Below are 25,765 nucleotides of genomic sequence, written 5' to 3'. Positions count from 1 at the left end.
GAAATGCACAGACATACATTTAAAGACAATAAATCTTAATGTGATCAAAGCTCCTGAAAAATAATGCATGCTTTTCTTTTAGAACAAAAGTAGTTTGTTGATAAACAGTGCAAAACAAGCAAATTATCTGAAAATATACTCTTATGAAAAGCCAAAATGCATATCATACTTAAATACATTAATACACACTAAATGTTATTGTCTTCACGCGGCTTTGAGAGATACATGCATTCAATAATTTTCTGATTTTCTCTTGCAAAGGCTTCCAGATTTATGTCCCAAATTCACTGTGTTAGAAAGCCAGAAGGCAGCAGAACAGTGGCCATCTTCAGAAGCTGCTGGACACAGGATAGCTCTTGTGGTCATTTATTTTCCTTATCTATTGCATAAGTAACGACACATGGGAATTTAGCTTTGTCATCTTCACATAATATTATGCAAGAGAATAAAGGTCATTTTGTGATTTTACTATTATTGAAAGTAAGTTATTTATGACTTATAGCTGAATTCTAAACATACCAGCTGCTGTTAATCCTATCATCTTAACATCGTTAGTCCTTACATGCCAACTAAACCAAGTAGGTAAATCTAACTCTAACTCAGTCAATGTGTCTATTAATTTATTTTACAAACAACGACAAACAAACTTGCATAACCAGCATCTGTGATTCCAGAGAAGCACATTGGACTCACCATCTCTAACTGAATCAAATTGTCAACAGTTAAAACATTTTTCACAAATATTCGCAGAAGGAATCCGTTTTGCTCTAAGTCCATATACAACATACAAGTACCTGTATGAACACATCTGTAATGTAATACTATACTTTGTCCTAAGGATGTTTTTAAGGAGGCCAGTGGAGTACAGAATAAGCTAACAATGTAATTTCATCATGTAGTAACTATTCTGCACTAACTCCCTACATAAACAGTCATTCATCTTTGGGGCTGGAGGGAACTTGTATGTTTTTCAGTCAACTAAACTGTGAAAGGTCATTTGTAATACAGAATAAAATTGTTCATATAAGGAGTTAGTGCTGAATAGCTATTATACTTTAAATTCATACCATAACTTATTTTGTGATAGCTTCCTCATGCAGACAAGCCTGAATATCTTCTTCAGTTAATGAAATTATTCAAACATCCTACAAGAACAAATGAATGTAATTCAGTCCCAATATTTGCACTTGAAGCACCTTCATAATAATGTTGTCTCTTTTCCTCCTATGGAAATGTTAACCTAAACCACTTACAGTAAGTCATGATGTCGCAAACAGTCTCTTCATCCAGGAAAAGGCTTCTTAATGTTATTTTATTTATTTTTAATTTTGCTAATTCCTTAACTGCACACTTTTCCCCCAAGAGCACTCAACAAACGTTCATGAAGGAAATTTTGATTAGAATTTGAATGTGACCTTGCTTTAGCACATAGGCCACCTACCAAATTAAACTGGTAATTCCAAGTTTGAATACTAAGATAGCGAAACTATCTGCAAAATCATTAGCACTCTTCGCCTCTGAAGAACGTAGCAACCTATTACACTGTCAGAATGTTTTAGAACCAGGTGTGCAAAGGGTATTCAGTTACATACGCTTTGTATTTTCACTGATTTCCAGAGACTTCCCATATTCTAAATAGAACAGAACTCTCAGTGGGTTCTCTACACTCTGTTCTTCTTAACAGCAATAGTTTATTAATGTTATTTCTCCATTTGTAGTAAACAGAGACAAGAGTTCTTCACTGTCTTTACAAGTTAAAGACAGGGAATTTCTGCAACATTCTTAAAATTTGCTTTAGAATACATCCATTCAGCATACCTTTAAAAAAGCCAAGCCACAAATTCAGTCAAAAAGCATCAACCAAGTATATGAAAAAGCACAACCACAGCTGAGAACATAAATACACTCTAGATCACTCCTTCAGGGAAGAGTTTCAAGGAACAGATGGGCTTTACACCATTGCCTCGAGTTAAACAGGCTCAGTCAGGTTTTGACACAGACCCACGGAAGGAAGCAAATTCCAAGTGCAAGAACCTCTGGTGAAAGTGTTCTGCTTCCATCAGCCAGATGTTGAACCTCCAGGGTTCGCAAGATTCATACCCATAGATTTCAGTTGTCATGGAAGTGCAGAAGGAAATTCTCAGACAATGACTCCATGACAGACTCTTGAAAGATTCACAGCAGTCTTATGATTTCTATAAGAAGTATCAAGGAAGCAAACACAGGTTTTGAAGAACAGTTTTACTTCTGCTACTTTCAACAGTAATTCCAGAATTCAGAATCAGCTCATTTACACACACGTGTGTGTGTTTGTGCATGTGTGCAGGTGTATATATATATAAATCTATCTTAAAATACCAATATTTAGGGGTACTCACAGTGTGAGTTATATGAAGAGTAGGAATTCTACACAAGAATTCTGGCAATGACCATGGCAGAAACAGTAGACAACCTTATGAGAAAGGGATGGCAGAAAAATGCCACCCAAGAGAACATGCTAACAGCAACTCAGAAACCAGAAGCCTCTAATCCAGGTACATTTAGGGATATCAACTACTTTCTTCTTTTTGAAACACCACAAAACATTCATTGAAAATAATTTGGTAGAAGCCACGCATCATCACACTGGAAACACACAGCCCACACTCTGAACGCTACGTATTACTTTGGTTTAAAAACTCAGATAATAGTTTGAAACATATGAAGCCTCAGACCTTGAGACTAGTCATGCAGCTTGCTTCCCTCTCCTGCAAACAGTAACAGTCTCACAAATGTATACACTCTATCCTGAAATACGTCAATCCAGTCCATCACTAGGTCATCACAATATAATCAGGATTTAAAATACAGAGAAATTACAGAACCAATGAACCTGCAAGGAACCTTGTCAGGGAGCATCTTTCCAAAACCACTCAGACTCAAACTAATTTTCCTCTTATTTTTAGTTCCCTTTTCTTCTACTAGGAAGCTGCAAGCAGTTCTGTAGCTGCTATCCGGGCCCCAGCGTAATTGTAGGGAGAGAAACAGAAACAAACCACCAGCTGAAGTATTTTGCTGATAACTGTTTCTCTCGCAGCATTAATTTGATCCCTCAGTGCCCATCACTACTTGTGATACAGCTTTTTACAACATGACCAGAGAGTTATTTCTTCAAGGTACTTAACTTCTCAATGTATGTGAGACACAAGAGATGAAGCACAGAACTGCAAAAAGACAGATGACAATCTTGCATTTAAGAAAATCTGAAACAGATTTTCAGTGTAACAAGGAACAGAATTATCATAATGTATATGTACAACAAGACTACATTAAGGTTGGAACAGGCAACTTCTGGTGCTTAATTCTGTAACTTTAATATTCTTATTACTTCTGCACATAATTTAAAAAGCACTATTTAATCTGCCTTGCACTGCAGTTGCCTGAACTCCCAGCAATATCAACAGGCACTTTGCCATTGAAAGATGGCAGGCTAAACTTTAGTAAGGGAAACATCATTATTAGTAAGTTGAAGCACATTAACACCATTCCTCATGCATATCCAATTCAGTTACAAGAAACACTAAACAAAAATTAAAGCACTGGTGAAATATCATTGCAATAAAATTTAGTTCTATATTATTTGTTCTTTTTTTCATTATCACCACCAACCACTTTTTATATATTAAGTTTTCCACTTCGAAGCATATAGGGCCCTTCTATTTTTTTTTCTTGAAACACTTAAAATAAGCACTTCACTTCTCATTCATTGGTTTATAATGAGTTTACAAATCTTCTGATTTTCGTAATGCATTTTTAGGTAAACACTCTGGAGATGCTCATTCAGTAACATAAATGCAACTTGCTGGAAAACATAAAAGATGATTTCTCAAACACTGGACCAATCTTCAAATATCCTCTTCATAAATTATCTGAAATTATCCTCACCTAACAATACTTACGTATGTTATAAAAATGTGCTGTTTAATTAACTAGACATTTCTTTATCTCTACAAATTCTGATAAAATGAAATAATAATTTCATTCAAAACAAGTAAAATGAAAGATTAAAATAATTGTTTAATTCTTTTCAAACTGATGCTGATTCTTTTGTATGCAGAAAAAAGCAACTTTAAATTCCAAACTAGCAGATGTTTTTCAGAGAATTTTAAACAGCAGCAAACTGACAGAAAAGACAAATGCTTTTTTTAAAACAAATGCGAATGATTAAGCAGTGATAAAAGAACTCGTCCTCTGAAGTAAATGCAAAAACAACCTAAAAAGACTTTTAACAAAATCAAAAATATACTAGAAACAAATGAATTGAAGTGATATATGACATTCACTGTTGTACCAGTACGCCAACACATCAGGTGAGAAAACACACTTGATATATACCCAGTGTAACCTGAAAAGTAAATTCTGCACTGACTATACCATTGCACAAATTCTGCATTAAAATAATTTGGGGGGGGGGGGGGGGGGGAAGAAATATTTTTGTGAATTTAGAGTACTTTCTTTATGTTTCATACTTCAATCTCCAGCTTTATTAAAAAGATTAAAGGGGCATAAAATAGAACCAAAAATAAAAGAACAAATATAAAGTAATAAAAAGTGAAATATAATTACTATGGTGGTTGGTATTTGCAGGTACATCCCCAAAAGGCAATTAACATCTATAAAAACACATACACTTCAAATAAACACAAAGTCAATTTTTTACAGGCCCTGATGCTCACGTGCTTAGTTCCATTTACTAAAGTAACCCTTCAAAGCAATGAAATCAGTGCTAGTGCACAGGACTGAGGCTACAATTAAGGTCTTTTTAAGAGGTGCCACCAGTACAGCCATTCACATACACTTAAATATTATATATAAGAGTGACGGGAAGTTTTTGCACTGTGTAACACTAATCTCAATCCATGTTGCCTTCTTTACTTATACTAATTTAATTAATCAGGGACAGAACAACCATACCCTACTGTAACACTAATCCTTTTTTTTTTTAATAATAAAAAAAAAAGGCACAACAACAAAACAAGGCAGTTTTTGTAGCGAGATTTTGAGGTATTTTACTTGGAGAAAAGATGACTATCAGCCCATCTGCAGCAGGGGTCACTTGCAGCATTTCTATCCTAATCCTGATATCAATCAAACAACTCTAGGTTTTAAGTGGTGTCTAAACCTCAGACCTCCCAGGCATGGCCATCTGACATAGCATATTGCACCTGAAGAACTATCCAACTTTGTAAAGAGAGTTCAGGCCATCACAAGGTTAACGCCCACCATGTCCCAACAATGTTCTTCCCCCTTTTGCACTTTGTATGAATATACATTTAAATCTGAATGAGGGTACAAAGCAGTTACGAAAACCAGATTTGATTTTAAAGGGGAAATCTCCTTTCTGGAAGTAGATTTATTATAAAGCTATGAGAATATACAAAAAATAGTAAGAAATACAATGCTTACAAGTCCACAAAGACCACCTCTTTCAAAGATGTCAATTCACAAAAATCATAAGACAACTGCAAATTCTACAAATCATTTAGCCCAAAACAGAAATGTGAAAACCTTTCAAGACATGAAAGCCAAGTAATGTGAGCAGAAACACAAGAAAAGTAACCCCAATAAACATCCACAGTTCCTTTGAAGGGTTTTCTCTATGGCTGGCTCACAAATCAGCTGACCTCTTAAGACCAGAGGGACAAGCAAAGACAGATCCTAGATAAGCAATGAAGGCTGTAATTTGTTGGGCGGCTATTATTCTAGCCTGATCTGGTGGGACCCTTGAATTCCGCAAAGAGAAGTAGTTTTGTGACCACTTTGTCACTTGTACTGCAAAGCAATGTAACGGCACCTGGCAGTACCATGGCACCCCATGTGCTCCACTAAATTGCAGAGCCTCAAGATAAGAGCCATTACCTAAGCAAAGGTCAGCAGCCACAAACGCACTGCTTCCAAAAAGACTGAGAATAGAGACAGGATGCTGCAGCTTGCTAGGAAGAGCAGGGGTGCTGGGAGAACTTCCTGGGAATAGCATGGGAGGGGGATGCTCTTAAATGCACACATGTTTAAATCCCGTTGAAGCAAACTTTTTACCTGTAATCATTAGCTGGGGCAAGAAAAAGTTCATGTTGCTAAGTATATTTTTATGAATACATACACACAATTTTTTAATTAAGCAATATTCTAAGGGGTCTGCCCTTGTGCAAACTCTCAAAGAGCAACATGGCTCCTGGATACTGTGGGTAAATACCCTGGGACACAGACAAGAGCAAATGGCTGAAACATGTTACACAATTATTTTACCTCATTATTTCCCTGAAAATATTTGCTTTTAATTTGCCAAAATATTTGAACTGCAATACTACTCAGGAACAAAACTTTGAAACCCATGGAGATTACTACAGTCACATTTTAACAGACAACATTGCTGTACTAGAGATTAGCTCACCAGCCACCAGCAGAGATAAGAAAGTGATTTTGTTCCACGGTGGAACAAAAATATTTTTTTTTTTAATGGATTGCAATGAGGGAGGGATGGGGGGAGAATGGGGTGGTGCAAAATAGATGGTTTGCTTGCTGATAAAGGAATTTCAGAAAAGGAGGAATGCATATAGAAAAAAGGAAGAGGAAGATTACTCCTACTTCATTATTGAAAAACAGGAGAGAACAAAACTTACTCCTTTTATCCTTTCAAACACATATTTGAGATTACTGATGTGGGATTGGCTCATTTTTCCTGGACAGCATTAAGGAATAGCTAGAAAGAAAACCTATGCAGTAATAACCAACAAGTGATAGCCAGGGACTTTTACACTCTTTTTCTTCTGATTGTTGTCACAATGACTATTAATAAAGCAACCATTTTTCTAGTCTAAGAAGAAAAAACCCAACAGAAAACAAACATTTCTTTAAATATAATGCACGTAACACACTCTACCAAGAGCTATGCAATTTTCCTACCCTGAATACTGTTTAATGCACATGAATGATTTTCTCTTTCCGTACACTAACAGGGTGACATCACACTGGATGACAGAACATGATCAAGCTTACATGGGCCAACTACACCTGTGAACAATAAAATCCTGATTACCAAGTGGGTCATTCCTCTTATCAGGCCAGCTGCTTAGGGGAAGCAGACCAGTATAGAAAATGCAGACCAGTCAGTACAGAAAATTCTACTCCTGGGAATCCCAGTCCCAGGGATTTTTCTTATGGAAACATGACAGAGAATTTACTGAAGGTTGCTCACACCACTGATCCTTAAGGAATGGATGGCTGACAGAGGAAAGCAATGCCATAGCAGAGCAGCAGCAGCCGTATCATAATTGTAATTAAACATTTCTTTTGCAGGGTTGTAGATCAATGTTTTTCCTCAAAAATCTTGAGATGAGCTACTAAGTTCAGTTATCAAAAAGAATTATGTTCCTTATAAACAGGTCAAAGCAAGGCATAAACCACTATCATTTAGTCCCTCATTTACCCATTTTCAAATTAGTGCACTGAATGCCCCAAATTGAAAATGATACAAAGAGTTCAGTTACAGCAAAGGCCATCACACTTTCTTAATGCTTTCTTATCCAAAAGCAAAGTGGCTTTGCTACTTTTAAGGCTATTATACTCAAGATCAGAGCAGGTAAGAAAATTTGATGCTGGGAGTTTCAAGCTGTCTGCTAGGTTTGGGGTTTTGCCTCCCTGCCAAATGGTATTCAAGTATGTTTACTGATTTAACAGAATTTCTTTTCAAAAACAGAACTTCCAGAGCATCTTTTTAACTCATGAAGTCAGAAAATCTTAGGTATAGAATACCTAAAACACATAATCCTAACCCATCTTCACCAGCATTATTAAAACTTGCAATTTTATTAAATTTCAAAACATCTGGTGTTAGCCTGAATATCACAGCTTGTAAAAAATCTAGTATTTTAAAGCCTGACTCATGGAAGCCTGATACCTATTCATAAAAAGACAATTCAGTGAATCGGTGTCTTCGGAAGGCTGTATGGGTCCTGCACCAGACACTCTGCAGCATTTCCAGGATATGTACCCAAATTCTTGGCCTGCATTATTTCTGATGAAGACAGAGTCAGCAATCTCTCCACTTATAATGTCTAAATTAGGTTACTATAAATCACGAATTTATGACAAATGAGATAAACATTCCCAAAATACCTTTTGGCAAAATGCTTTTGGACTGCAATTTTGCCAGATTTTTATTTGTCTGCAAAATTGTCAGACTATAGTGTACAGAGACATCATTTAGGTTCTGTCATACTACACAAAAATGCTTTGATGTGTAGCTCTTTCCATTGGTATAGGTTGCACATATCAGTGACTCTCCAACTCCTTTTTATTTGGGCTCATGAACTTCCATACAGGCAACTCTTAAAAATCTGTAGGGTTTGGTATAAGCTTTTCATTCCATCACCTGCAAGGTAGGCAAAGGAATTCTGTAATCCCCCACTTCAAACTAACTTTGCCCAATTTTAAAGACAGCATTAAGAGAATGGCTTTTTACAGGTTAAGATTACCAGTTTGGGTTTATTTCTAAACAAGGTATTTCTTTGATTCTGGAAAACATGGTAAAATAAAATTTAAAAGCTTCAGTCAGTTTCTGAAGTTGGATTTGACATGGCCTATTGCTTTATTAGAAGGAGGCCACAACTCCCAGTGGTGCAATACCACCAGTAAGAACTATCTAATACGGATGATGCCCAAACTGACTGCATAAACCAAATCTACAAAACTGTTTTCACTTCTACATGCTGAAGCTTGCAAGATTTTACAAACTAAATAAACATGATTTATAGACAAACAGAAAGCAAGTGATTAACAGTGCACTTCATTTTTATTTTTATAATGCAGAGCAGAAAAGAGCAAGTGATGCTAATCTGAGGAAACGATTTCATAGTGTGTCAGAAGTATGATTTGTATTAGAAATGCACAAATTATGCCATGCAGTGCTTCCAAATTCGCAGAAAAAGTATTATAAAAGTGAAGTCCTGCTGTGTCAAATATGCCACACAATTTTTGTTCTGATAACAGCTATTTAGGTTAGGGCGTGACTTTTCTCTGATATAGCTGTGCTAGTACAACCCCTAGTGTGGACACAGTTTACTGCCATGAAGGCATTATACCAGTCGAGCTTATAAAGCTTGTTTCTAAGAAGGAAAAGTATTAAGTAAGGCACTGTTATTTCAGCACAGCTACATCCACAACGGGAGGGCTGAGAGAGGAAAAGAGAGGGCAGTAGGTTATGCTACTTTACAACATACTGGGCCAAATGAACAGATGTAGTTTTTGCGTAGAGAAACTGTGCGGTATATGTCTTTCCCCCGCTCCCTCCATAATCCTAATGTTAACCAGGATCATGATGGATGATATTACAAAACACTTATTCAATTTAAATGCTAACACTGCTGATTGCTTCTTCATTTTTATTCTAAGAAATATTCCTGTCAAATATTAATAACACGTAGTCATACCAAGGTGCCAATATTTGTTATTAGTCCTAGCTGAGTAATAAAGAGAGGAAGAGAGATATTGGAATAAAAGAGAATAAGATCAAAGATACAGACTCCCTTTAATTTTCCTAAACTATACAAACTCAGTTTTGAAGAACCTAATAAATATCAGTGGATGATAAATACATATCTGTATTTACTGACATATAAGTGTATGTGTCTGATGATCCTAAACTGTACATAAGGGGATTTCTGCCTATTCTGACACACCTGAGTAACTTTAATCTCGTTTTAAAAGTCACTACATATAAACTAAAATACATCTCCAAAACTAAAATGTATCCACAGTGCAATTAAAAATACAATCATACCTCAAGAAACAGTAAACTTCACTTTCAATATATCAAAAGGCAACCTGAAACAGGATTCTTTGCTTTTAAAACAGAAAAATGCACCATTTAATATAGACTAACATGAAAATTTTCATCCATTATTGTCTCTCTACTTTTAAAAAATAAATATGTATTTATTATGAACAGATGGTGGCCAAGGAAGGTATCAACTCTCTCTCTTAGCCAGAAGGTCAGGTCATGGCTGAGAGACCAAAGAACAATTACTGTCTGCTATTCAGTGCTACAGAAGATGAAACATTTTAGGTTTTGCTTTAAATACAGAGCTAGATGTGATTAAGCTGTTTTCATTTCATTTAAATGAAATACTTTGCAATGACTTATTAATATTTATTAAAATTTGATTTAAAATAATGCAACCAACCAAACAAAAAGCCAACCCCTCAAAAAAAAAACCCCAGAACATGCATGCACTCTTTTTGGTTGCCTTTTAACATATTAAATAATATTAGGACCTATAGAGAACTCCCTTGGTTACTAGAGCCACAACTATAAAACAGCTGCCAGACGCTGAGCCTTAGAATTTCAGAAAAGTTTGTTTTCCTTTTTTTAAGAAACCAACAATATTTGAACAATATAATTACTTTATGTAATTACTAAATTACTCTAATAATCTTTGCTGATAGGCACTCCCCCTCCCATCACTTCCCTTTAATTATATCAAATTATAAATCGCCACATATTGGTGTATTCATTCCCACATCGAATAAAATACCAGTATATCAATACATGAGATTAAAATACTTTGTTAAATTTTGCAATTTGTTCAAAAGGCAATCCTGAAGCAAGTTGGAGAACAGGATTTAAAATCCAAGATACTTCTTCAAATATCTTATTAAACACATCCTGTTTTATTTTTATGCCAAGATTATGCCAACTCTTTTATCTGTGATATCTGTCAAGACACAGACGACAAGCCTGTTTTTTGTTTTTTAAAGTGTCCTTAGGCCTAAAGGATGCAGGAGTAGGGAGAAAAAAATAAGCCAACCCTGAAAACAAAATGCTTTAGGGCCCCTGTTTTTCTGCACTGTATGATTTTTCATACATATTGAAGAGTTATTTCATCTAATAAACTTATCTTCTCGATTTTTCAATATCTTTTGATTATAATTTGAATTAATATTGCTTCCACCCTCAGCTCATACTTTAATAAGTTAATAAACTTACTGTCCTACATGAAGATACTGGGGAACTGGTAAATAAAAACATAAGTTTTGAAATACTGCATTTCTCCCTACATATATCATTACACAGGGACAAACTTGTTCACTTAATTACAATAAAAAGAACGATGTAAAACCTGTCGGATAGGCTGCTCTAATAATAAAATGCATATAAAATATTATCCTTATGTGCACTTTATACATCTGTGTATTCAGAAGACATCCACTCTCGTGTGCAAATCACAACTTATGAAGGAATAACTGGAAGTTTGAATACCTAGAGAAAACCGGATAGAATCTCAACAGAAAGGGCACTTCAAAAGATGCAGATTACACCTGTTCAAGCTGTTTGCCAAGTATGTCGCAGGTTACTCTAATAATCTTTCTTACTGCATGGGATGTTTTCTCACAGACTACCTGTAAGGCGTATACTGGGTTTTGTATTATTATAAAACACATTTTTAGATAACCAACAATTAATGTCTAGTGGAATTTTTACATAGTTATTTTTTCTAGAATGTTATTTTTGGGTTGGTTTTTTTTTTTAAAAAACTTTTCTATGAATCCCAGCATTCATTACTCTTGAATCTTTAAAGAAACTGGAAGACAAATGATTTTCATTTTTAGTATTGTTAGGTTATACTTAAGAGTCTTTAATGTTTTGTCAGGCTGCATGTATACATAATAATGTGTGGATTTATTTGTGAGAGAAAGTGTATAAACATGTATACAGTACATACAATTTAAGTACATTGCATGAATACATATGATAGAGTAATTCTATATGAATGCATGGGATGAGTATTATGTAAAACTGAACGTACTAGGGCTGAAAACAAGAATAAGATAACCCAGAGGTATTTATTTAACAGTGATAGCTGGCTTGTTGCCATTAATTTAGAAACCATTTAACAGTAATAAATGACCACTATTAGAAAAACAAATCATTCCAGCTTCCGAAATAACCCTACTTAGGCTTCTAAGAACTGCAAAGTTATAGCAGTATTATCTCTTACCTGGTCCTTAATTTCAAGCTCCCTTATAGTTTTTGTTCTGTACTCTCTGAGCTCCTTTTCTGCCTCATCCTTCTTCATTTTGGTTTGATTCAACTGATAGCGCATTTCTCCACACACCTGTTAGATTATACAGACAACATGATCTGTAGCCTGAAGAATCCATAGCCCAGGGTTCACAATTAGATCTTTTGGTGCCCTCTAGAGGTCGTTTAAATGCAACATATTTTAATTTACAGATATTTTAAGACTACATATGGTAAATGTTTTTATATAAAAAGGTGGATCTGAATCCTCTATATAGTCATTAACTTTGAAATATGCAGTGCCTTCTAGATTCAATTATATTTGGATCAAGATTTTGCTCAGTATAAATATTTATGTTGTAAATATATGTGCTACTAAATACAGTTAAACTACAGTTGCTGGGTTTATATTCTTCTCCCATTCTCTCTAAAATCCCAAGAAAGTCTATGTCAACACTTTCAAAAACCTAGAAGTAAAGGATCTATCACACTCCTATATAAGGGCGTAGTTTCTCATCTTGCCAACTTTCCACTGTCAGGAAAGAAAATGTTTAGATGTTAATATGATAATTTTCAAAAGTTAGATCAGAGCATTATAGACTTACTGCAAACTGAAGACAAATTCTTTAAAAACAATGCCTAATGCAAATACATGCATGGGCCAGGAGAAAGGGATCAAAGCAACATTTAAAGAAATCTAGCATCACTTCCATAAAAGCAACAATTATTCTCAGCTGTTGAGATGTTCATTATGTTACCTCCTCATTCCTTTCCACCTGAAGGTAGCTCAACTTCAGAGGGTCAGGAGAGGGGTTAGAGGAAAGAAAAACAAAAACAAACCCAAAACAAAACAAAACCCACACCAATCCCTCTCACACAACTTTCACTACTGCTGTGCAGGGATGTTTTTCTCCCACTTCCCAATCTAAACTTTTAAAGGATTCTATTTGATCTTATCTGTTGGGAATGGAGAAGATGGTGGACAAGCTGCCCCCTTTTTGTCCTTATCCTGTACAATCACCTCCAATTTGTGCCTGTTCATTTCACCTTAATTAACCAAACATAAGTACATGCATATTCCCTAATGAGAACACAAATGTCTTTACTCACAGGTACTCTTAGAGAGCTTTCTTTCCAACTCACTCTGCTCCCCTGCCCCACTTGTATTCTTTCACCAGACTTGCTTCCCAGATGTGCACTCTTTTAATTTGCTGCTACCGTCCTCTGTGCTTCTCAACAGTCTCCTCACACACATTCTATAACCCAAATTAATTTCCATTTTTCAATCTCATACCCCTTCCCATTTTCACTACTTTTTTTCTTCTTAAAAAAAAGTAGGGTAAAAGTAAATACGTATACTGCAATCAAACCACCTTAGGAGAAAACAAAACCAACTGCCATAACTTTAAGAAGTAGCATCACTTATAAATGCAAAGGACAGCTTGTGAATTTATCCCTGTTGCAAATAACACAAGATAGCAAATGCTCTGAAGAATGGCAAAGTTCTAAAGCATTATCTTTTCTTAATACTATCATATGCAGCTAAAAAATCCTAAGACGCAACTGCATGGATTGCCAACCCTGCCTTCTATCTCCTCCTTTCTTTATATGAAGAATGTAACAAAGCGCAATATGTCACTTCCTCCAAGCAAAATAAAAAAAAATACAGCCATCCTCGCCGTCAGCTCCCCCATACATCACATGAAGTGAATAACGCAGAAGAATCAGCAGATGGTGCTGTCCTAGTAATGGATTTTTCAGTCTCCGTGTAGTTCAGAATGAAGGAAAAAGATTCTCACTCCAAACGTTTTTCCCTGACTTCTGGTACATGCAGAAGAAAAATACTTCAGATAAAACTCAAAAGGAAAAATGTTGCTACTTGCTGTTTTTAATAATAGCAAACCAAATTTGGAAACAAGGAGTCAGATTCACAAGCACACATAGATGCCACTGACATAGCCAATGAAAAAGGTAGGGAGATGCACATAGTCCGAACAGGTCAATGGTCAGGACCTTCCTCCAGGATGTTTGAGACTTCTCAGTTCAGAACTGGGACACACATGCAGGTTTCCAATCTCTCAGGACAGTGTAATAAAAATACAGTACAGACTACTGCAAGGTGGCCACCTATCCAACTTTGTATTAACATTAACTGAAGCAGGGACTGGAGCCACACTGTCACCTCTCCTGGGAGATGGCTTCAAATCGGTAGGCTACAAAATTGTTCTTTCCAGACCAATGGATATTTATACCTCCTACCTTCCTCTTGCACCGCCCCCCCCCCATAAGTAGTGCTAGGCATCTGTGAACACAGTCTGAAAAACCAAGTATGTTTCAGAAATGGTAAATCAAACCTTTTCGACATTCTTAAAATGCTCCTTCATTTGTCTTTCAGCTGAAATAGAATTAAATTTTCTAATAAGTTTGGGTGACTTTTTACTGTAAATTTTGCTGCAATACTTTCACCTATTTCTACCAGCAGGGGCAGCAGAGGAAGACAGGAACTGATGAAAACCTCTCCAGAAGCCTCTAGAGGCCTCAGGCATTAATTGGTTGCCAAAACCTTGCAGTTAACAACTGTGAAGGTAGGACTGGCCCTAGGATTATTGGTAAAGTACACAGATATTTCAAGAGGCTGTAACAAATCTGCATTATGAGATTGTCTATTCTACAGATACTTGGCATCCCCTCTTCTTCATGAAGTTATTTCTGTAACAAGCAAATGAGGAAGCGAAGCTAATGAAATTATCACTTTAACAATGTGTAATCACTCAGCACACCTTTTGGATGGCAACTGTTTTTTCTTTCTCATGTTACGACCCACATTAAGGCTCTAATAGGTTGAGAAATGTGCAAAATAAAGCACCCAGAAGTGATGCAGTACACCACATACTGATTCTACAGGAAAGTACTTGAAAAACAGTGATTTGATACAGCTCCCTTTATTTTAGCACTGCATATCCCAGAGGTAGCAATTACAGGACAGGGTTGAATACTATGGTGTCTCATTCACACCAAATGCAACTTTAAATTAAACACTGGATTGCAGTTTTAAATAGTGATTCGTATAGTCTATGAGGTAGAAATCTTAGCTTTTGCATCTTGAGGTGATTTGGCAGACTGAAAAAGTTATGTGTTTACTCATAAAACTATGTCTCTGGGATTTTCAGATGAAGTTTACATTTATCACACATTCTTTACCAAGAGCGGAAAATGTAGAAACAAAAATTTTTCACCTTTCAAGTTACAACGATAAGGAAAAATCAAGCTCAATACTCATTTACAAACGTGCCTACCTTATTCATCTCCAAGTCATGAGATGCAAGCTGATGTTGTGATTCTTCTAACTGGTTAACTAGAGAGTTCTTTTCCCTTGTGATTCTCTCCACCTGAGCCTCCAACATGGCCACATTCTCCGACATGGCTGTCACCTGCAAAAAGCCCAAGAATGCTTTATTGATGCCATCTGAGCAACCACAGATCTAAACCTGGTGGGACTCTCTCCTTGAAAGCAACTATAGTTATGTAGCCAAAATACATAGCATTAAAATTATAATTAAAAATTAAATGGATACAATAAAAATCTGTAATAAAATAGAAAATGAAATTACTGCAGGATATGGCTAAATTATTTTAACAATAGATTCACCATTTCTAATTAATTTATCATATAGCAGTTTATTTGAAACTTTTCATCAATCAGACTAGCCTCTAGAACTTGTTAGTCTGGACAAAATGCCAGAAGCAACTGGTTGCATTAGTCGCACAGCTGTAAGAGTACTATTTAAGATCTTCTTATCCATCCTTATGTAGACTGATTCAAACCAAATCATGTTCCCCAGGTAAAGAAAACTATAATTGCAACCACAGATCTTAAATTAATTTTCAAGTTCAGAAAACATTTCAGCACTACAGATCAAAGCATGATATTGTATAAAAAACCATATTGGAATAGTATGTTAAAAATTCTAATATAATTCAGGTCAAGTTTTGCTGAATGTTTAAAAAAAAGTAATAATAAAACAGAGACAGTGACCCTTCAGCTATTTAGCCCTGAAGCTTACTAATATACGTGGAAATAATGGTGTCTGACAGTTCTAGGTTAACTTACAGGCATACAGAGTCAAACCTAGAGGATTATATACTCATAACTATTTTTCTCTCATTATACATCCACCTGATTTCTGTATCATGCCAATTCTCCCCTTCAAACCAACCACTTCATAAATAATTGATAAAATATTCATATGGAGGGTGACTTGATGCACAGTATACCATTTTCTACTCTTTCATTTTCCTGAAACATAAAAGTAGGTATATATAGATATAAATCATGCATATAGATCATAGTTTTCTACGAAGTCATCCCATATCTTTAATTACCAAGTATCATCATATTGTCACTCTATGTTGTTTAATGTGTAGGTAGGATTTAAAAAAAGGACTACAACTACTCAAAGTGGGAATAAGCTCTAGTGAAAAATATCTCAGGGCATGAAGAAATACTAAGTGATGTGGTGACACTAAGGAGTGAATGATCCTGCTAACAAAAGGTATGAAATGCATGTCTAATAGGCTGTACTTTGGAGTCGATACTCTATTCTAAAGCAAATATGCAACTAAACAACTAAATGCACAACAAGGATAACTTCCAATAGATAGCAAAGATTTAAACTAGGAGTTGCTTAATAATGTTTCACTGTCTCCAGTGTAAGGTTAATTTTTTTATTTCAGTTTGCCTGGGCAACAGATTTCTGATGATCACTTACAACAGTTCACTTTCTTAAATATCACTTAATCCCTATTACATACTTAATTCCTGTTTTAGTATCTGGAACTGGAGTCAAAGGCTTTGACTTCCTGTAGCAGCTTCAGCACATTATTCTACCATGTCATAAGACCAGAAATACAACAATATCACTGTGGTTCCCCGTCTATGCTAGTAGCTTTCCAGCCACTTCACAAGCAACAACACTAGTAAAGAACCTCTTCTTTTTCAAACACTGAAATAGTTTTTCCTTTTCAGTCTGGGCTCTCCAGATTTTACAAACTATATGGCTTATTTCTAAAAGAAGCCCCTCAAATGGAAAAAGCCCACAGTTAGAAGGGAAATTCTCTATATTGTTTCCAAACCTCCACCAGAAAATAGCTGAAGAGGTTGCAAATCATACAAGCAGGAAAATCACTAATTCATGGAGCATTTCTCTCTACGCTTCTTCCAGTTTCTTTCTCCAATCATCTCAGAAGTGCCTCCTCTGTCATGTCTCACAGGTTTACTGCTGTTAGCTTGAGGAATCTGTAGATTCCATTGGGCAGAAAACCCTTATGTTTTATACTCAAATTACACTAGCATCTAGAAGTGTAAAACAAGACTATCAGGGCTCTATTGTAATGGTCACAGTATAAATGAAGAGACAGATTCTGTTTCAAAGAGTTTATAAACATCAGCAAAAGTTGGAAAAGAGATTCCAACACATTTCTGCAGGTGGGCACACCAAGCAGATAAGATACTCTGAAAAATACCATACCAGAATGCAATCATGTGACTCTAATATTGATGTGATACTGTGAGCTTACATATACATATATAATAATGTTAAAGTAGCAAAGAATCCTAATTTTGATACGTGCTAACTTCTGAATGCTTGACCTGGCAACCTAAACAATAATCTTTGTAAGAAGCTAGGTACAAACCTTGCATCACATATTGCTTAACCCTTTCCTACTTTGAGAAAGCACATTAGAAAATATTATGTGAACAAAAATAAAGTGCCGAACATCAACAACTTTGTCTATATCTAGTGACATAGCATAAAACTCAGTTATTCAAACTCAAAGGATCAATTTAAGTCAACTACCACTGCTTTAAAGCAACGGTGGAAGTGATTTACTGAAACAAAATGAAAGACAAGCAAACAGAGTTTTAAGAGGACTATATGCTGATCGTAATACACAAATATAAAAACCCAGCTTATACCATTGCTGCCAAGTCTTCCCTTTCCTTCTTCATTTCTTCCCGTAGTGCTTCTTTTTCATCAGTTCTTTTATTTAGCTGGGCAGCTAACTCCCTTTCAAAACGATTCTTCTGCCGTTCCATCTCACTTTTCAACTGCTCACACTGGACTAGAGCCTAGAAAAAAAAATTTTTAAGTGGAAGAAACCTCAAGTTTTAAATAAACATGGTATTTATCTAATGCCTTCAGAGAAACCAATTTGCTATTAGAAAGCTTGTCTTTTGGTTTTTTACCTAGTTATGATGTTTATACATACCTTACTGTGTTAACATCAACAGTAGGCCTAGCTAATTGGAAACATATGTATATGTTTATATACATGCCCTCCTGTAATTTAAAAATCTAATTGGTCTTAGAAGTCATAGCAAAGATGGAAGCATTTTTCATAGTATATTTTCCAAATAAGTAGCTCTTCTTCCAAAACCAAGATGATTATTTGCCTTGCATTTAGAATTCCTGAATGTACATCACTAGAATCAGCCTCCAATATTTGACTCCTTGCAAATGCTGTGGTTACTGCCTAACTGCACAGCTGAAGGAAAAATAAACAAATAATATATGTCCTTCCACTTGTTCTCCCCACGAAGTCAATTACTGAGTGCAGAAGGCTAAGAAGAAACTTGGAAGAAGTAAAGATACAAAGAAACAATTATATTGGTTTTTGTTTAGTTTCAGATTTGTCAAATGAAGATTAATTCTACTGAAAACTCATAAACAACCTGCTTAATTTCAACTGCTAAAATACAGATTATAGATGTGTTTTCTATCAATATAGAAGAAACATAAGTTCATATGCAAGCAGCACAGTAGACACTGTGATATGGTTGTATTTCTGGTTTTGTGACATGGTAGAATAATGTTCTTTTTTTCAGAGGTTAAAAAAACTAAGGCGGGGGGTTGGGGGGTTAAATCTATCAATTTATGCTGATGTATCCCTGCCAAAGGGATAGGAGTTGAGTGTTATGTCAGTTTAAATAAGAAATACACTACTCCATTACAAGTAAATCAAAGTATTCAAAGCACCCTAAAGGCAGCTTGCTATCCCCACGAGTAAACTAGATTTCATCACTTCACTGATATGCAGCATACCCTGTTTCAAGGAAGCTAAAGTAACCTCCTTTTAGGAATCCCACCTTATTACCCTCTATTTTCAAATTAGTTTTTTTAAAGTGCTTATTTTAATTTTACTCAAAACCAGTCCCCTATATGCAATTTCCTTGGTGTTGGTCTGTTCATGAGAGCAGCAAATTCAAACATAATTCTTAGAGAATGCTCCAGCAGTCTCCATTAGCTTATGTCAATTCTGCGGGACCCTCCTCAGAGTCTCTTTTCTACCAGAAGTCTATCTTGGTGAGGGAATCCCCTCTGTTGTTGCCTTGAATCCTTTTCTGTAGGAATTATCATCAGCAAACAATTGTCTGCATAAGACTGGTGTAATTTAGAACTCTAGAAGAAACAAGTTTCAAGAAGAAATGTGTATTTTGTTAGCTCCACTGTTTTGACTACATAATGAGCAGTTCAAACAATTATTCTTCTATGACATTTATGTTGAAAACATCCCTGGATTTGCTCCAACTATGGAAGTTTAACCTTACCAGGTCTCCTTGCTCTATGTAACAGGAAGAGACAACCGAAAGACAAGAAAGAATGGTGGTTTTAAGTGATGAGCACCTGAGTTAGGCTTTCTGTCAACAGGGTTGACAGAAACTGCAATTTTAACACAGTGGGTTTACAAATGCTAACTTCTCTCCTTATGTGGACGGTTCTACTGGATTCCATGATAATTACAAAGAAAAACAGTACTTCACCTGAAGAGTAGACTAGGAATGGGAAAATAAAAGATGGTTTGCACTTACCAAGAGAAATACCAGTACATGTAAAAATGCTAAATGAATGCAGCAGAAGTAAAAGATTTCTTCCTGTTCCTTCATACTACTACAGTTTTTGAGCATAGAAAAGCAGACTACTATTCAGTCTTGTATACAAACAGCGCTTCAAATTTCCTTGCCAAAGTGAAGAGGGTAGCCAGTAGAGACCTTACAGAGCTGCTTTCTTTATGTGACAGAAATAGTATAGGTAGGAAGACCCATTTTATTAAAGGTTCACCTTAATTCATTGCACTAAGCTTTATTTTTAGGGTCCATTTCTAATATGAGATACACTGAATAAGACTTCCAATATTTAAAAAGAAAATCCCCATAAAGATTTCCCACACCACATGAAAAAAAGATGAAGATCAGATAAATTTATTGTATTGAGGAGAAAAAGTATTTTGAGCAGTTTTAAATAGCAGTAAGTGAATAACATTTCTGTCAGACAACTGTAGAACCCACCCCCAAAAATTTAAACAAGTAAGCAATTTAAACATCTAAACCCTCAGGGACAGGATGTGACAGGTGAACAGTGGGCTCAGAAGGATTCTTTTTCTCTTTGGTCAATTAAAAAAAAAAATAAATCCTCTGAAGTTAAGTTTAACAAGTGCATAGGACTTCAAACTCTCATCATTTTTCCCCCACTGTTTATAGTTAAAAACCCTACACACACACACATTCTCTCACAACATTGGATGAATAATACCAATTTGATCAATAGAATAATTATATTAATCTTGTCCACTATTAAAAACAATCGCATTTCATTAAAAAAAAGCCACAAACGAAACTCACAAAAGAAACAAAAAACCAAAACCTCTCTCAATTCCATAGTAATTCACTAATAATACAGTAGATGTCACTAAGTATCAAGGAAATAATTTAGGTCAATATTGGTTGATTGTATACAGTAACGAGGGCTAACACAAGCATAAAACCAGTTTTGATTTAATCACTGTTATTTACATAACACAGCACCAAAAACTTCCTGTAGGTAGCATCAGACAGGACTGCTCATCTTCAAAGAGTTCCGTTAGCTAATCAGTTCTTACACTGCATTCATCTGAGGCAAAAGAGTTGTTTTTAAGCATTTTAAGCATTCTTTCCAGAGTAGCTCAGAAATGCTATATCAGAATTATCCTCCTACATGTCACGAATGCCTTTGAAAATCTACCATTCATTTTCTAGCACCTAGATGTGAAACTACGTCAGAACTGAAATGATGGCCTAAGAATGCAACCCAGCCTACAGCCCTGATGAGAATTTAAGAACTCAAATATAGAGTTCATTTTACTGCTCAGAAACAGCCACACAGTGCAATCTTTTTAAATCTAAAACATCATATCAACATGTGATAAAGGTCTTACCCATGTATCTTTCATTAGCATGAAAACTAATTAACATTTACAGTAGATCTGAATACTGAAAAGCTCTAATTTCGTCATGAATGTACCTTTGTTTTCTCTAAATTGGCCTCTTCTGCTATTTGCACAGCTTGTTTAACTTGCTCACAAGCCTTAGATTCTCTTTGTTGCATCGCCTTCATGTTCCGTCTCAGCGAAACAAGTGCATCCATCAAGTCATCTCTCTCTCTGCATATAAAGAAAAAACAGGTATTTCTATATATTTTATCAAGAGAGAAAAACCCAAAAGGCATATCAAATATAAAATGATAACAGATAAAAGACACAAGAGTGGTAAGTAAAGCAAGACTAAAACCAGCATGGGTTAAGAGTGAAAGCATACTGCTAGCTTGGCAGATATTAAAAATATAATTTGCTTGCTGACCAGTCCTTCACTTCAGAAGGACGGACCATTAGTGACACTGCCAGTAATACCAGCAGAGCTCAAGTCATACATACATTGAAGAGCTGTGGAACAACGTTCTGTTGGCATTACAAAATGGGGAACTGTAACTGTGAGAAGGGGCGGGGGGGGGGGGGGGGGGGGTGGAAAGGCAATTTTCTGAACAAACAGATCAAAGCAGTATGAAATTACATTGTCATTAAATGTAAAATAGGGGGGGAAAAAAGTAATTCAGATCACTAAGTACATCAAATGAAAAATAATAGCCCTTTGCTGCAAAGCGAACTAAGCTAAACAATAAGACTTCTGGGTTGTGCATCCCCTCTGAACATTTGTTAACTAAGAAACCAGGATCTATACCTTAACTTCACCTTTTCACTAATTTGATATGTTGAAAGCTTTTAAATTAAGTGTATAATTGTCTGTGTTTTAGGTGCAACAAAAGATTCTAGCTGAAAACTGTTGTGTTTGGGTTTCTGGTTTGTTTTTTTGTTTGTTCTTCCCCCCCTCCCCCCCTTCTTTAATGTTGTGTAGAATGGTAACACACTTGTATTTGCCACAGAACTAACAGTTATATTTCGAAATTTCATTTCAACAAGATTTGGCACAGTCACTTTGAAAATCCTTACTGAAATATATTTGGTTTTAATAAGTTGCATCACAGGAAGATGTAGCTTTCAGATTTTGTTAAATCTCAAACAGAAATAATGGTTTAAGGTTTAACAGTTTAATGGTTTAATAATTTATCCCTAATAAATAGGACACCTCGAATCTTTTATTTCAAACTGCTCTGTAATACAAGATGACAAGAATGTACAAATTTATAGTTTATTCATATTGTCCAGTGCCTGTCTGTGACAAATAATTACTTTTCTTATAAAAGTAGTTTTTGAAACATGACTTTTCAGCAACAGAGAGCTTTCCCAGAAAATTCTTGGACTTGACAATAGAAAAATACATAAATCTTGACACCAGCCATCTAATGAGTAAAGATAATACCGATTTGACAGACTAAATGCACTAAGTCCGTTCAGTCCTCTAGCTTCTAATTAACCCACTACCTCATCTCCAGCAGGCTCATTCTAAAACTTCAGAAATCCTACAAAGCTTCAGATATCTGACAATAAATAGATGTCTGTTTAACCAACTTTGAGAAGGCTGCAGTATCCTACCATTATTACTAGCAAGTAGAAAGAGATAGATTTTTGAAGATGGTTGACTAGCAGAATTTCTGAATTATATATATTATATTCAGCCTGTATAGTTGTTTTTAAAATCATTTAAATAAAGGCTACAATTAAAAAAAAAAAAAAGGCTGCAGCAAATAATTCAATTTCTTTTTTATCCAAAGGAACTTTTTTTTCCCCCTGACTTATTGTAGTTAGGGAGGAGCAAAGTATCCTACCCCAAACACCTGATCTACTAAGCAAAATCAAGGGGGCCGGGGGGAAAGAAGGATTACACTGCTGATGTATCCAAAAATTTCCCAAATATAAGAAGAATGAAGTGAAGCCAGAAAAAAAACTTCCAACCACAAAAAGATAAGGAACTTATGCAGGAAATAATCAATCAAAATACATGGACCTCCATAATATTTGTCTGACAGAGTGAAGGGTCTGTTTGTACAAAAAGCGCAGGAAAAAGACTATCAAAAGTCTGATTACCCGGACAGCCCAAGGTGTCATAATTACAAGATAATGACTAACATTCTTTCCCAGTTGAAATAAGTAGCAAAACTACCATGGATTTCGAAGTGCTTGGGACCCACACTCGTATTCCATGAGACTCCATTGCTCCGGAAGTGCACATTTCTCTACACATTGAGACTTGTATCATTTAATGCATGTAACTGTACTTTCAGTGAGAAAGTAAATACCCCTAAAACCTACTTTGTTACCCTCTCGATGGTCTGCATGTGAACATTAGAATGAGTCTGTGCAAGAACAGCTTCATGTTGTGCACATTTCAGACACAGACCACCAACCCGACTAGAATTCGTGGCTGAAACAAGTGACTTCTGGTGTTTTAGCCTTTCTTCCAAATCTTTGCATGTCTTCTGAGATTCCGAAAGGTCTTTTCTAGAAAGAAGAAATAAAAATATTATTTGAGCAATCGAACATTTCTACAAGTTATATTTATATGCAATCTATAATTACAGATGCAACCTAAAAAGAACTATAACAATTCTTGTAATAAACATGATTTTTACATATTTCAGCAGCCTAAGGAAGACCTTAACAGAGAATAACAGTTGAATTGCCCTATCAAAATTATTAATAGACAAGACAATTATACTAATTTGATCCTTTCCTCTGTAGTATCCAAAAGTAGAAGTTACACATAAAACTATTAGAAAAAAACTTGTAGGCTGGCATATTGCCTGAACAGAGTAAAGGGTTCATTAGCCAGAAACACTATCAGCTGTATAAATATTTCAATACCCTAAAATTTTTTTGTTGCTCTTGCTAATAATATCATTAACTTCACATTTCTTCTCTACCCTCAAATTAACTATGAAGTTACAAGGTAACATAGAAGTCCCCTATGCTCCCTAGACAAAATCCAGATATATTCGCACATTTGCTTCAATCTAGCAACACACACAAACTTGAGGTCAACCACATCTCCAGAAGAACAGGGTAAGTTTTTTACTTGTCTCTGAAATTTCTACCAGGTGCTCTGAAGAATTTTCTCCAGAACTTCCAAGCATCTGTCATGCCGGGGAGAGCGCAAGCAGTAGGAATGCTGACATCAGGAAGTTCCAGACAAACGCACACTGTGCACACATAGATCAATTTGACAAATTGTGCAATGAATCCAAAGCTTTTGGTTTGTTATGCAGGCCATCTGGGCAGCATACACATAGTAAGTCTGACACATTCTGGTTGCATTGGATTTACTGTGCAACATGATATATACACTGCATGCATGCTTATTTCCATCTGGGAAATCTTCTGTGCACTATTTCCAATTTTAGTAGTTGGTCTATTAAATATAATCAACTATAACCTGAACAGAATTTGCTATGCATATATCCTTAGACAGTCATGCTACAACAGACCTATTGTTAGGAAATCTTGAACAGAAATCAGCAAGTCCTACATAAATTCAGCTTAAAGTTAAAAACAAGGATAGTCCCACTGGAAGTGATATAATTTCTCACTTTAATTAAAATATAGCAAATGCTCAAGTGCTTTGCAGAACTTACAGTTTGAAAGATCATGCCCCTTAGGAGAAATCAAGAGGCTGACTAATGTGCTTGTGGAACTTTTCAGACTATTTTAGCCTCCAACATTTATTTCTGAGTACACACAACACTTCGAGTCAAGTTGTGGTGGGGAAGAATATTACGTGGCAGAAATTTAAGATCCTCCTTTACTTTCACTAGCACAGTTAGCTTCGCATGTTTAAGATTTCACCACTGCAGATGGTGTATTTAAACTTGTCTTCCTACCAGTAACTCTTTTTACACACACACAAAAGTCTAGAATTTTCAGATATATGAAACCACAGTTTATTTAGGGAAGAACATAATTAGACACATTCAGCAGCAGTATTATGAATGCAGGTGTACAGGGAGAAGTTTTCTCCAGAACACCAAATCAGAAAGTGGTTGCCTCTAACTGTTTTTCCATAGTTTTCTACCTATTCAAGCCTTTACTATTTTGAGGAGCACATGAGGACTTATTTTCGAATATTTTTGTGTTTGAAGATATGCAGGTTACGTGACTGAAAACGCTGCCTGCATACTTCAAAACCATGTTTTCCTGCTACAAAATCATTATGTGGCCTAAACTAGTTCTATGCTTAAGATTTCTAAAGCTTGCAATATAAAATACTAATAGAAGAAAATTATGGCAGAGCTCACACAAGTTAAAATTTTAACTTCTCTTTTTTTCTTTGATTGGTCTACCTTAATAGACATGATGTTTCTATGAAGAAAAACAATAAAAAGGATAAAGACATTTTGTATCAAGTTGTAATTTCTATAAACATAATAATTCAACTGAATGTAT

General features: G+C 35.5%; 1 protein-coding gene across 5 annotated transcripts in view; it reads right to left on the bottom strand.

Moving 5' to 3' along the window:
- Positions 1 to 25,765, bottom strand: part of SDCCAG8 (SHH signaling and ciliogenesis regulator SDCCAG8) — a 115,417-nt gene that overhangs the window by 71,417 nt on the left and 18,235 nt on the right. For 4 of the 5 annotated variants that reach the window (XM_064445800.1, XM_064445799.1, XM_064445801.1 and 1 more), the window contains 5 exons: positions 23,639 to 23,827; positions 21,397 to 21,535; positions 18,036 to 18,188; positions 15,355 to 15,489; positions 12,036 to 12,152 (listed from right to left, as the gene is read on the bottom strand). In XM_064445800.1, coding sequence (XP_064301870.1) covers positions 12,036 to 12,152; positions 15,355 to 15,489; positions 18,036 to 18,188; positions 21,397 to 21,535; positions 23,639 to 23,827 — 733 coding nt within the window. The remainder of the gene's footprint in view (positions 1 to 12,035; positions 12,153 to 15,354; positions 15,490 to 18,035; positions 18,189 to 21,396; positions 21,536 to 23,638; positions 23,828 to 25,765) is intronic. The other variant, XM_064445798.1, reaches the window with a different exon arrangement.

The sequence above is a fragment of the Phalacrocorax carbo genome, chromosome 3 (genome assembly GCF_963921805.1).
Source record: "Phalacrocorax carbo chromosome 3, bPhaCar2.1, whole genome shotgun sequence".
NCBI lineage: Eukaryota > Metazoa > Chordata > Aves > Suliformes > Phalacrocoracidae > Phalacrocorax > Phalacrocorax carbo.
This window is presented reverse-complemented; position numbering and strand designations above follow the sequence as displayed.